Below are 14263 nucleotides of genomic sequence, written 5' to 3' on the forward strand. Positions count from 1 at the left end.
CTAGAAAATTGTTGCAATTACAAATGTTTAGGCATTCTCATGTTTATTTCTTTTGTTTGTTTTGGTATGACACAAAAAAAGTGGAGAAAAAAAACCCAAATCTGACACATTCCAAGCAAAACTCCAAAAATAGACTGGACAAAATTATTGGCACACTCATTTTAATATTCGGTAGCACACCCCTTGGAAAAAAAATATCTGAAATCAATTGCTTCCTGTAACCATTAATGAGTTTCTTACACCTGTCTACTGGAATTGTGGACCATTCTTCGTTCGCCAACTGCTCCAGTTCTCTCAGATTGGAAGGGTTCCTTTTCCCAACTGCTGCTTTGAGATCTCTCCACAGGTGCTCTATGGGATTAAGATCTGGACTCATTGCTGGCCAGTTCAGTACTCTCCAGTGCTTTGTCTTAAACCATTTTTGGGTGCTTTTTGACGTGTGCTTTGGGTCGTTGTCCTGCTGTAAGACCCATGACCTCTGACTGAGATCCAACTTTCTGACACTGGGCCCTACATCGCACCATAGAATTCTTTGGTAGTCTTCAGATTTCATAATTCCATGCACACAGTCAAGACATCCAGTGCCTGAAGCAGCAAAGCAATCCCAAAACATCAGTGAACCTCCACCATGTTTGACTGTAGGGACTGTATTCTTTTCATTAAAAGCCTCATTTCTTTTTCTGAAAACAGTAGAATGGTGGGCTTTGCTAAAAAGCTGTCATTTTGTTTCGTTGTCCACAGCACATTCTCCCAAAAGGATTTTGGCTTCCTCAGTTAATTTTTGGCAAACTCCAATCTGGCTTTTTTATGTTTCTGTGTCAGTAGTGGGGTCCTCCTGGGTCTCCTACCATAAAGGTCAGCTTGAATTTGTCTGGAAGATGATCAAGGTTCTTTATCCACCATTCAAACAATCCTTTGTTGCAACCTGTAATAAATGTTTCCCTTTCATCCACGTCCAGGGAGAATAGCTACAGTGCCATGTAAACTTCTTGACAATGTTGTGCGCAGTGGACACAGGAACATTAAGATCTCTGGAGATGGACTTGTAACCTTGAGATTGTCCATGTTTTTCCACAATTTTTGTTCTCAAATCCTCAGACAATTCTTTACTGCTCTTTCTCTTCAGTGTGGCACACAGAGACACACAACAGAAAGGTTGAGTCAATTTTTCACCATTTTAACTGGTTGCCGGTGGGATTCCTATATTGTCAGCACCTGTTAATTGATACAGGTGATTTTAATTATAAATTACAGGAGCAACACAAACTTGGAATGCAATTATTTCTTACAATTTTGAGAAGGTCCCAATAATTTTGTCCAGTGCATTTTTGGAGTTTTGCGTGGTATGTGTCAGATTTGGCTTTTTTTTCTCTCCACTTTTTTGTGTCATACCAATACCAACAAAATAAATAAACATGAGAATGCCTAAACAATTGTAATTGCAACAATTTTCTGGGCAAAGTGGTGCATTATCTGACAAAAAAGCAGGGGTGCAAATATTTTTGGCCATGATTGCATATATATTCACAAAAATTAAAAATTGAAAGGGACATTAATGCTATTTTGAAGATATACACGGTATACACGTGCATAGGAACTGCATTGCAAAACATCTATATAAAAATATTTCATTTGTTAACATGCATTTAAAACTGCCATTTTGCTAGAAAAAAATGTGTAGTTTTATGTTATTTTTCTTAATTTTATTATAAATACAAACAATTACATAAAATAAAACCACAAATAGTTTATATACAAAAACATTCTCTATATGCTGGAAGAAATATCATCTAACATAATAAGTTAAGCCTTATGATCTATAAAAGTAACCGTGTGATACAACCAAAGAAAATGTATTGTATTACTTTGCTATATTGAATAAGCAATCACTTTGTAGTATGCTGCAGGGTCAAGTAAATATGTGGTATGTCCTCAAACCTCTCTAGGCACAGAAAAAGCATAATTTTTACATGTAAATGACATAAAAAGCAAGCGCAAATAGAATGAGTGCATATTGCATATATATTTTAAAATGTTTAACTTATGGAAATGTGTATATTTAAGTTTAATTCCCCTTCCCTGCTGCAGGTTAGTAGAAACTGTCATATTGTGTTGACAGACCTTCAAAAAAAATGCTGTTAATATGGATTTATACCAGTAACTAATAGTACAGTTACTTGTTCATGCGCATTCAGTAGATCTATATTATATGCTCTGATTACTAGAGTTCATGGATTTTGTTTATTATTGATTAATAAAAGGAGATTATGTTTATTACTTTATCAATTAGGTCAGTTTGGGATCCCAAGACCTTGGTACTTCCCATTCACAAAATCTTACTGGTGTGGGGAGGAGCCTAAAGATATCACTCACCCTAACTGTGTCCATAATAAATTATCAGAAGGTAAGTTGTTTATATGTGCCCTCATGCCTGGTAAGATTTCAGCAGGAACATGTTTATTTGCAATATAAATGTCATACTCTAAACATAGATACAAGTAATATGATAGTTTTACATAGCTTTGGCAGTGAGCACATACATGTGATTTACCCAAAGAAGAATGCCAAGTTGTTTGCATATTCAAAGACATTGACCATATTAGTCATGCAAAGACTAGACTAGTGGTTAATGCCAAAATACTATATTGAAAGCATTTTAAACTTCTTAAAAAAAATAAATAAAAAAAAAATATATATATATATATATGTGTGTGTGTATATGTATATGTATATATATATATATATGTGTGTGTGTGTGTGTATGTGTATATATATATATATATATATATATATATATATATTATATATATATATATATATATATATATATATATATATATAAAACCCAGAAACTCTACTAATATAGGTTAGGTTTATCAGGGTCCCATAGCCTTAGCATATATGTCACTAGCATGATATTTATTGCTTCTTTCCCTAGATCGCATGGAAGAAGAGCCCAGTCATCTTTACTTAGGCGTTTCCATTCAGAACCTGGTGAAGATTTACCATAGTGGCAACAAAAAGGCTGTAGATGGTCTTACTCTCAGTTTTTATGAAGGGCAAATCACTTCTTTTCTTGGACATAACGGGGCTGGAAAAACTACCACTATGTAAGTAGTTACTGTCATATATATATATATATATAAAATAAATTGAGCTAAACAGCGACACCCTTAGCATTAGTGTGGCCCTGGGCAAGAACAATTTTCAGGGCCCCACAGCCCAGTGCTCTTATTCCCCTCCAAATTTATGCCCGTTATGGCCCATCCCTGTCCCAACATTCCTAGCGTTACCTATATAAAGACTAACAGTATATATTACACCTCCTAATACCATAAACACTTCTAAAGGATATGCATTGCACCTTATCATAGTCTCACCCCTAAAAGAGCTGGGCCTTGGTAGGTGCCCCTCTCACCCTGAGCTAAACTTGTGTTTTAGGAGTGACGGCTCAATGCTAATGCTTCTGATATTTTACTTGTAGGTCAATCTTGACAGGTCTGTTCCCACCGACTACGGGAACTGCATACATTCTAGGAAAAGACATACGCTCTGAACTCAGCTCCATCAGGCAAAACCTTGGGGTTTGTCCACAGCACAATGTGCTCTTTGACATGTAAGTATTATGGGTTAAACTAACAATTCTATAAATAAATTAGTGGTGCCATCTAGTTATTAACATGTTCCCACTCTGAGCCTTGAGTCATTACAGGTCTTACAGGATTGTTAAAGGGACAGTAAACACTGTAATTGTAATATAAAAAGTCTAATTATGTGTAGTAAACAAAATTGCTCTATACTTTCATTTTTATTGTTATTTTGCCTCCTTTCTACTGTAAGTCTGAAAATTGAACGGTCTTCATTTCTTAGAACTGGGAGTGCACATGGTAGGCTTCATAAGTGTAACCCTGCTACATATATGCCCTTAATTGGCCTCAGCAGGTTAGCCATGTCTAGTCAAATAGCAAGTCTGACTTGACACCTCAAAATAAGGAGGGATGAGTTTAGCTATTGGAAACCATTTTCAGTAAACAAGTTATTGATGAATTAAAGGGATACTAAACCCAAATTCTTTTCTTTCATGATTCAGATAGAGCATTCAATTTTAAGCAACTTTCTAATTTACTCCTAGTATCCAATTTTCTTTGTTCTCTTGCTATCTTTATTTAAAAAGCCGGCCATTTTTAAGTTCAGCACCCTGGATAGCACTTACTTATTGGTGGCTACATTTAAGCCACCAATAAGCAAGCATAACCCAGGTTCTCAACCAAAAATGGTCTAGCTCCTAAGCTTTGCATTTCTGCTTTTTAAATAAAGACAACAAGAAAATGAAGAAAATTTGATAATAGGAGTAAATTAGAAAGTTGCTTAAAATTGCATGCTCTCTCTGAATCATTATAGAAAAAAATTGGGTTTAGTATCCCTTTAAAAATCACATTTACATAGTATGTTCATTCATTGCAACATTGCAGAAAAATGTTATAATTACCAGGTGTTTACTGTCTCTAATATCTTTTGTGATAGTAAATTTGATAACCGGTCACTGAGGGTGTAATCATTTAAAATGATATCAACTTACAATAATATTTGCATTACTGAAATGTTACACTTTTGATTCAATGTCAGTTCTTCTATTTTGAGCATACCAGCTTTAGCAGAATAATACTATAGTTCACCAAATTTATAAATACATTATTTTAGTTACATAGTCAACTGAATATTCCAGCATAGAGAAGCCCAAGGCCTTTTTTCTAAACATTTATGAAACTATAGCAGTGTGCCTAGGACTTCACCGATGCATTCAGCTATTCTTCCTCATTTGTGCCTCTCAACAAACATTTCCCTCTAGGCTAACTGTAGAGGAACACATCTGGTTCTATGCACGCCTGAAAGGGCTTTCTGAAGAGAAGGTGAAATCTGAAATGGAACAGATGCTAATTGATGTTGGTCTTCCCAACAAGAAGAAGGCCAAGACAAGTCAGCTGTCAGGTAAAGTAGAATGTGGTTCTCAGTATAGCAGCTTATCATAGGTCAGTGATTCACAAAATACTGGGAGCCAGGCAGCCACGACTCCTAAAATTCTAGGTCTGTCAAGGGGGATCTTGTGCAGTAGTTGTTATAGCAACGGAGAGATCTAGGGTTAACTTGCAGTGGGGAGGTGAGTAGGTAAGGGGATTGTGGCAAGTTATACTTAGATACATGACTTGCACATCCTTATAATGAACCATTCCATAATGCAGTCACAAACATGGACACACACATGACAAGCATGCACAGACATTACTTTATCATGGCTCTTGGTTGCACCACAAGTCATATTAACTATAGTGACAGTAGTGAATACGTATTATGGGTAGTTCTGCAGAAAATGACTATTGCTCCACCTAGAGGAGAATTAACAATATTTTTTAAATATATGCAAATTGATAAATTAATAAGTATAATCAAATTCTTGTTGAAATAAAACTATCATTATTCTATGATACATTCTTTATGATAATTTTAATGTTTTAATTTATAGGTGGTATGCAAAGAAAGCTCTCTGTCGCTTTAGCATTTGTCGGAGGATCCAAAGTTGTCATCCTTGATGAGCCAACAGCTGGAGTTGATCCTTACTCTCGTAGAGGGATTTGGGAGCTGCTTCTTAAATACAGACAAGGTACTTGAACTATATTAACAAAAATAATTAATCTACCTGATATAACCCCCTCCAAAAAAAAAAATTACTGAAAGTGCTAAACTTTATCATTACTGAAATGGGTAATCTAAACATTACTGAAGGTGGTGAACATTATTGCTAAAAGGTGTAAGCTTAATCAACATTGTAGGTGAAGATCTGAATTATTACTAAAGGTGATAATCTAATTCACTACTAAAGGTGGTACAATTATAATTACTTAAAAACATTGTTTATTACAAAAGGTTGTGAGCTAAATCATTACTTAAGGTGATCAGTTAACTTTTTACTGAAGCTACTGATCTATTTTATAACATTAAATAATAACTGAGTTTGGTAAGGTGAGCTTGAGTAATCAATTAGCTACTGAAGTTGGGATGTGATGCTGTTATCACCATGATGAGTTTACTGCACACAATGGCTTTACATGTAAAGGTCATTGTACCTCATCTCTTTGCAGGACGTACTATTATCCTATCTACACATCATATGGATGAAGCAGATATACTTGGTGACCGCATTGCCATTATCTCCCATGGAAAGCTATGCTGTGTTGGATCTTCTCTCTTTCTAAAGAACCAGTTTGGAACCGGCTACTACCTAACATTAGTCAAGAGAGACACAGATTCATCTATGAGCTCATGCAGAAACAGCAGCAGCACAATGTCTTATCTGAAAAAGGTATGTACAGTTCATTAGAAGATGCATCTATGTGCTTGGCGGGAACAGAACCACAACAATAAGTGTGAGATATAAAAATAAAGTTCTTACTTCTGTAATCTTCATGTAAAAGTACTTAGCCACGCCTTAGTATTCTTGTTCCAATACTAAGAAAAAGAAATCAGTTGGTATGGTGCACTCATTTTGTAAAGCTATACAGACAAACAAAGGGTGAAATTGCTGGATTCTAGATTCTAGTTACGTGTTGTGATGCTAGAAAAATGTTTAATGCACCAAAGTAGACCATTGCTATCAAATTTCAACTTTGGTTTAACAGTTAGTATAAAAACAAGTTTATACCTGATCAAGTGCTTATGGTTTGGGAACCATACCTTGAAAATAGCAATAGCCAAAGCCTGATAATTGCTTCAGTAGTTTTTGAGGGAAATTCTCCCTACAGTTCTATGATATTTCTTTAGGTACAAATGGCTGAACACATCAGCTTGAATTTCAGCTGTAAGGTAGATGTTAAGACTTCCTTGTGCTTTTATATAACATGAGTGCACAATACAGGCAGATATCTATTTTTTTATGTTGAAATTATCTGAAAGTCACCTTAATAGTTAATTTTTTGCTAAAGCAAATCTTTTTTATCTTATTAATATGATTATATTCCTTTTTATAAAATTGTTATTTCCATGCTGATAATTTCCTCTAACAGTTAAGATTACAGTGTGTAAATGTTTTAATTGTACTATGCATCTGCGATGTGTTGTTCATAAAATGTGCAATAGGATTATATAAATAAGAGCTAACATTAGCTGGGTTATCATCAAATTTCCCACATAATGGGCCTACACTGCCATACTACAGTTAACATTTGGGATGACGGTACCCCGTCATTTATGGGCAGGAAGACATCCGGCCATCCCTTGCTTGCAAACAGCGACAGAGTTCGATGCTAAAGCCACCGTTAAGAGCGGGGTCCACAGAAGCGGTGATTACTAAACATAACAAACATACCATGAACCGGAAGAGAGAAGCGAAGTATAGGGTAATTATGGGTAATTATTAATCAGTTCTTTTCCTAACCCTACACTTAACCTTCCGTGCTCTCAGATCAGATAATTGCCAATCGCCTTAATCACCGCACCTGTTGCCCCTGAATGTGATGATGCATTAGTCACCGGCCCACAGACAGGACGGCAGCTGATTTCATACCATGTTAACAACAGTCTGTGATATAAATCTGCTAGCTTTGACTTTATATAAGATCAGTTACTCTACCTGCTTTCTTTTTCTATACTAAACTATGACTTTCCTTCTGTTTGCCAAGAGAATGTTTAATGTTGGTCATTTTTAGTGTGTGTATGTGTATATATATTTATATATATAATAGTTATGTATGTATCTATGTATGTATTTATATAATAATTACTTTTCTTTTTTTCTGTAGGAGGATAGTGTTTCTCAAAGTAGTTCGGATGCTGGTCTTGGCAGTGACCATGAAAGTGATACACTGACAATAGGTACAACAACTAACACATTGTTTGCTCCTCTCTACATAAAAAGGCCTTTATATATTTATGTTTTTGAAAGATCTAATATTATTGTAACATGGCTTTTCAACTGGGAAGCATACAACCGACACATTGACACATTTTTCCGTACAGTTGGTTTGGGACTAATAGTTAGGGGCTGAATTATCCCGTTTCCACACGAGCCTTCAGGCTTGCCAGAAACAGAAGTTATGAAGCAGCGCTCTAAAGACCGCTGCTCCATAACTTGTCCGCTGCCTCTGAGGCTGCGGTCTTCAATCCGCCTGATCCTATACCATTGGGCTGATTGGCTGTGAATCTGCAGGGGGCGACATTGCACAAGCAGTTCACAAGAACTGCTTGTGCAATGATAAATGCCAACAGCGTATGTACGTCGGACATGATACTCTACATCGTATCATGTCCGCTTGCACTATTATAAATTGTCCCCTTAGACTCTCATTTCTATATATTTCCTATAGTCATCTGTTACTTTCATGGGTAGGTCATATTAGATATGTTCTGTGAGATATCTACAGATAAGGATGGCCCTAGTTTTACAGCTTGCTACATAATAGCATTCTTTCTGAATGTCATTGAGCCCTCATAATGCTATTTCATTGAGGATATATGTACTAGAGGCATTTACACTGGTGTCTTCAGGTTTAGTTTTATGCTATATGTGAGATTTAGTGGCCTTGGAGAGGCATATTTTAGCTAAGGTTAACTGCTGAGGCTGCTGGGTACACACATTTTGTTTTTTATAGGAAATAGATTTAGCTTTGTTTTTGAGATGTGACCAACTACTTAAACACCCTGCTTGAAATCCAACTATAGTATATTGAAAAATTAAGCTAAATATTCTGTGCACCTATATGTTTATACTCAAAGTTAATATCCTTAGACATTTATATGTTTAGATATCTTAGATTTTGCTCAAACATATGTCTGCTGACTGTAGCTGGTTATGAAAGAGTTATGTTTCTATTTTATACTGATAGTGAAAATAAGATAAATTGAGGTTATCAAGTTATTATTAGTTCTAATGCAGGTCAGTAGTATGTTTTGCATATTCATCTTCACATAGCCTATGATTTTGTGTGTAAAGTATACTAAGCTAATGCATATTCATTACCCTTATGTGTTATGCTTCTAATTTTTAGTTGCAAACAGATGTAGCAATATTGTTAATGTTTTCCTCTTTAGATTATTTTCTAAGTGTCTCTGGCAATACCTGCTATAAATGTATGGTTTTCAACATTTTCATTCTGACATGTTTATCACAGGCTAATCTATTTATCCAGTTATTTGTTGTATAGATAATGCTGTGTTGACTTATTCATATGTACTGATGTTGGCCTGTTTTGGCTGTGCTTTTTTCTGAAACCTCAATAAAAATAATATTTAAAAAAGTTACTAGTGTAGCACAGAGCTCAACAAATAGTTTCAAAATCTGGGAGCCAGCCCATAAATGTAGAATCCAGCAGGTTTTGTCCATCAGCAGTTTTTGTTTCTTGCAGGGAGACCTGCTGCATTGCATTACCACTTGACTGCCAATGTGCAAACCATGTCACTGAGAGCTGCAGCTGGCACCCCCCCCATGTTGTATTATTGGCAAAAAGGCTTCCCAGGGGGTATTAGTGGGAGGGCTTGGCCAAAGTTGGGTTTGCATTTCACAGCCTTGAGGCAGAGAAAGGATCCAGCAGAACTAGGCTAAATTGTAGGTGTGGCTGATGGGGGCACCCATGGATGTCTTGGGGGCTCTAATCCAGGGCAATAGGGCCTAATTTAAAGGTGTCAGAGGCTACCTGGCACCTGGATTTGTCTAACCCTGGTCTGGCACTTAATTTTAAAAGCAAGAAAAAGTATAATTTCTTACCAGTCGGGGTTTAGTGGATAAGTAGAAATTTCCAACCCTACTCAGAAAGTAGGAAGGACAAGCAAGTAGACTTTTTAGTAAATGACAAGTTAAAGATATTGACTAAGTTTTGTTTCATTTTGCGGGTCTCACAGATGTCTCGGCTATTTCAAATCTCATTAACAAACATGTGCCTGAAGCTCGATTTGTTGAGGATATGGGACACGAGTTGACCTACGTCTTGCCATATGAAGCTGCCAAAGAAGGAGCCTTTGTGGAGCTGTTCCATGAGATAGACGATCGGCTCACTGACCTTGGCATATCCAGTTATGGAGTCTCGGACACAACACTCGAAGAGGTGGGCAACTTGTACTTACTTACGTTACTACCTCTGCTTACAATACGTTTGTGTAAATTTAGCATATTAATTTAAAAGTGGCTTATTTTCATTGTTAGTTACCATAGTGATCAGACTGATATACTTCATGCTTTATTCAGGACAGGAGCAGTCATTTAAAGAACAACGTATTCATTTTAGAATACCCTGTTTTATATACAGTGAAGAACTTATATTAGTGCCCCTTTGTCAAATCAAATCTGACATAGAACGTCATCATTCAGTACATCAGTTTATAAACTGATTATGAGAGAACAACATCACAAAATAAAAGCCATAAAATATCAATAATGCTAAGTAATTTGTTTTATCTTTTCCATTGCTTATGTTTAGATATTCCTGAAAGTGGCTGAGGAAACTGGAGTGGATGCAGAAACATCAGGTACATGCTTTGTAATGTAGCACTACAGTGCCAATCTCTCTTATCCCAAGAGCAGTTTAGTGAAGACATTGCGTAGAACCATTTCAAAGTATGTGATTAAACATATACACAATGCATGCACTAGAATAGGAATGGGGGAAAAACTATTGCCTGGGGGCCAAGTCAGACCTGCTGCTTGTTTTTGTATGACCCACAAGCTAAGTATGTTTTTTTAGATTTTTAAATTCAGAAAGAATAATATTATTTTGTCATACGCGAAAATTACCTGAAATACAAATTTCAGTGTCCATGATTTTTTTTTATTGGAACACAGTTACTTTTATTTGTTTATATACTATATTGTTATATCATGGCTGCTTTTATGTTCCAACAGCAGAACTGAGTAGTTGTGACACAGACCCTATCTGGTGCTGTCATCAGTTTGTACTGCAATATACAGCCACACAATATTCCCAATTTAAAGGAAGGCAACAGTCAGAAAAATTATAACATTTCAAACTGAATCTCTCATGACAGCAGGATTTCTTCACAAAAATAAAAAAATAAAATTAGTCTGCAACCAATTTATGTGGGGCTCATTAGTTAAATTTGTAATTAAACACATAGAAAAAGGGCGCCTCCTAGTGCAGGTAAACGAGATGACGACAACCCAAATAAGGCCCAATGGTAGATAGGGTACTCACAATTTGGAAACAGGGGCGTATTTAGGTTTTGTGCTGCCCTAGGCACTCAAATTTCTGCTGCCCCCCCCTACCCCACCCCAGGTTTAAGGCCTTTTTTTAGGCATAATATTTTTGGGGCAGGGTGTAAAAAATTTATAAAATAATGTCTTTTTAAGTAGATGTTCACCAGGGCTTGCATTCACTCTGGTCACACACACACACACACACACACACACACACACACACACACACACACACACACACACACACACACACACACACACATATATATATATATATATATATATATATATATATATATATATATATATATATATATATATATATTTTAAGACATTATTTTGCAAGTCAGATGATTAAAGTGTTTATATCAGAAAAACATATCCTTCACTGTATGATAGTTTGTCAGTAGGTAGTTGTTTAACCTTAAACATCTTCTTTGGTGATTGACAGTTATTTAAGCAAAATATCTGCTTGGATAAATATGTAATGAATATACAAACTGGCCTTTAAAAGTACTTAAAAAATACAACAGTAGTTATGATAGGTTTAGGAATTGTATCCTAGGAGATAAAGTCACATGATACAATCATAATAAAGTATATACTTGTATTGTTTCTGAATGTATTAAATGCATACAACATATTTTCAGTTGTGTTTTAAGTCACATAGTTGTATAGATTCAGCAATAAATACTTATTCTTTGCATGTATGACAGATAGACAAACAGTAAATGTGCAAATATTTAGTAACTAATCCGTTTAAGTATTTTAATGCCTAATGAAGATGTATTGAAGGGAGAAAGGCATATGCTGTTTCACAGTGGTCACGGTGTAGTGCACACTGCAGTGTGTAGTCTGTGTGAGTCTCAATCACGCGGTGGAGCCAGGAAGAATACCACATTCCCTCTCAGTCCAGGCCAGGCTGCGCAAGTGAGCTCCGCCTCCACTGTCACCACGTCATGCGCACCCACATACAATCCCATAGGATAGCAATAGCCGGGCCAGCCATTTAAGTCATTAGTAATTGGTTGATTTAGCCACCCGGCCCTGAGTTCAGTAGAGTGGCCCTAGGGACTCAAAATTCTGCTGCCCCTTAAAAATCTGCTGCCCTAGGCACCGGCCTTGTTGGCCTATGCCTTAATACGCCCCTGTTTGGAAAGCACCTTACAGTGCTAATAACACCTACTGGGCAATTATAGTGGCAAAGCTCACAAGTCTTCCAGCACACTGAGAAACCAGCAAAAGGATCCTCTGTGTTCCCAAACGGTAGATGATTTAGAATAGAAAAGACTCCAAAGATGCTCAAGTATTGTATAAAAGAATGTATTAAAAACAAGTAACCCAAAATAAGCACATGAATTAAAACCAGTGGCACATAATTGCAACACATTTCTCGGCATCTACTGCGTTGTTTTCTCAGGCATAAAGTGCACACAGCACCAGGTGTCTTATATAAACAAGTAGCAACCAATCAGAGGAGAGTTCTATATACACAGGTGTGATCTTAATTAACAATTATCACAATCAGTTAGAAAACAAAGCCTTAGATATCTTTACATTGTGCAAAAAAATCTAAGTGAACATGAAATTTAGTTGAGAAGTAGCAAGTTGAACCAAATGTCCTATAAAACCTGTGCAGTTCTCAATATACATATGTTGCAATGAAACAGAATCACTACACAATGTGAAAACATAATATCTAACTAAACCAAGAAGTGATTACAATTTGTTGAAATTAGTTTTCTCTCTTGTTACAGAACTACCTACATAATATCCTCAATTCTACATCTTGGTCCACAAAACTTAAACTATTTACTATCTGTCCTTTTACAGAAAAAGGTTGTCAATGCCTGTACTAGCATGTGGCATTGTGCAATGCAATTAATTCCCACATAACAGGTTACTGTTTTATGTCTTCAGACGGAACACTGCCAGCTAGAAGGAAGAGATATGCATTTGGCGATCGTCAGAGTTGCCTGAGACCCTTTAAAGAAGATGATAATTTAGAAACTAATGATTCTGATGTGGATCCAGGTAAATATGTCTTACTAAGAGATTGTGCTGATTCAAAGAAATTTCATCTGGAATAGTACTTATACACGTTACACTTTCTATGTGTTGTGTTTGTGTGTGTATATATATATATATATATATATATATATATATATATATATATATATATATATAATATATATATAATATATATTTAAATATATACATAAATAAATAAAATATATATATATATACACACACACACATACATACATAGCAAACATACATATATAACATGTGAATGTGTGTATATATATATTTTATTTATTTATGTATATATTTAAATATATATTATATATATATATATATATATATATATATACACACACATTCACATGTTATATATGTATGTTTGCTATGTATGTGTGTGTGTGTGTGTATATATATATATATATAGATAGATAGATAGATAGATAGATAGATAGATAGATAGATAGATAGATAGATAGATAGATAGATTTAGAAGTAATTTAGGATAGCATGGACAAATACACTAAGAGGCACTTACAAATGCGTTGACTATTCATAAGCCTTAATTAGAATAAAAGATATTTCTCTCCTACAGAGTCCCGAGAGACAGACTGTCTCAGTGGAATGGATGGCAAAGGTTCTTACCAGTTGAAAAGCTGGCATCTAATGAGGCAACAGTTTGTTGCACTCCTTTGGAAGAGGTTACTTTATGCCAAGCGAAGCAGAAAGGGTTTCTTTGCACAGGTGATTTGTCATTTTCACATATAAGCAACAAGTAACACTTTTAGCTGCTTAAATCTAGACCCATGACACATGTTGCAGATGTTATGTTGGTTTAATTGCAACTACCTTGGTTGCTGGACAATTCCTTGAAGACTTAGTAAGCCAAGGGATGTAGCTAGGGATATCTGTTGGGAAGCATTAATTTAATTTAGAGCATCCTTAATTATTCTTAGACAGAATTATTAATTAAAGAAAAAAGATGCATTAAATGTTTAGTTTTATAGATGCAGCACAAAATTCTATGAAACTATAGTGCCAATA

At 35.5% G+C, this 14263-nt stretch overlaps 1 protein-coding gene across 2 annotated transcripts in view; it reads left to right on the plus strand.

Moving 5' to 3' along the window:
- ABCA1 (ATP binding cassette subfamily A member 1) overlaps positions 1–14263 on the plus strand; it is a 154891-nt gene that overhangs the window by 108823 nt on the left and 31805 nt on the right. Inside the window, exons 18-28 of one of the 2 annotated variants that reach the window (XM_053702625.1) lie at positions 2291–2404; positions 2939–3110; positions 3485–3616; positions 4850–4989; positions 5522–5659; positions 6138–6358; positions 7794–7866; positions 9889–10091; positions 10464–10512; positions 13118–13231; positions 13815–13963. In XM_053702625.1, coding sequence (XP_053558600.1) covers positions 2291–2404; positions 2939–3110; positions 3485–3616; positions 4850–4989; positions 5522–5659; positions 6138–6358; positions 7794–7866; positions 9889–10091; positions 10464–10512; positions 13118–13231; positions 13815–13963 — 1505 coding nt within the window. Of the gene's footprint in view, positions 1–2290; positions 2405–2938; positions 3111–3484; positions 3617–4849; positions 4990–5521; positions 5660–6137; positions 6359–7793; positions 7867–9878; positions 10092–10463; positions 10513–13117; positions 13232–13814; positions 13964–14263 lie in introns of both variants that reach the window. The other variant, XM_053702624.1, reaches the window with a different exon arrangement.

Source organism: Bombina bombina, chromosome 2, assembly GCF_027579735.1.
Source record: "Bombina bombina isolate aBomBom1 chromosome 2, aBomBom1.pri, whole genome shotgun sequence".
NCBI lineage: Eukaryota > Metazoa > Chordata > Amphibia > Anura > Bombinatoridae > Bombina > Bombina bombina.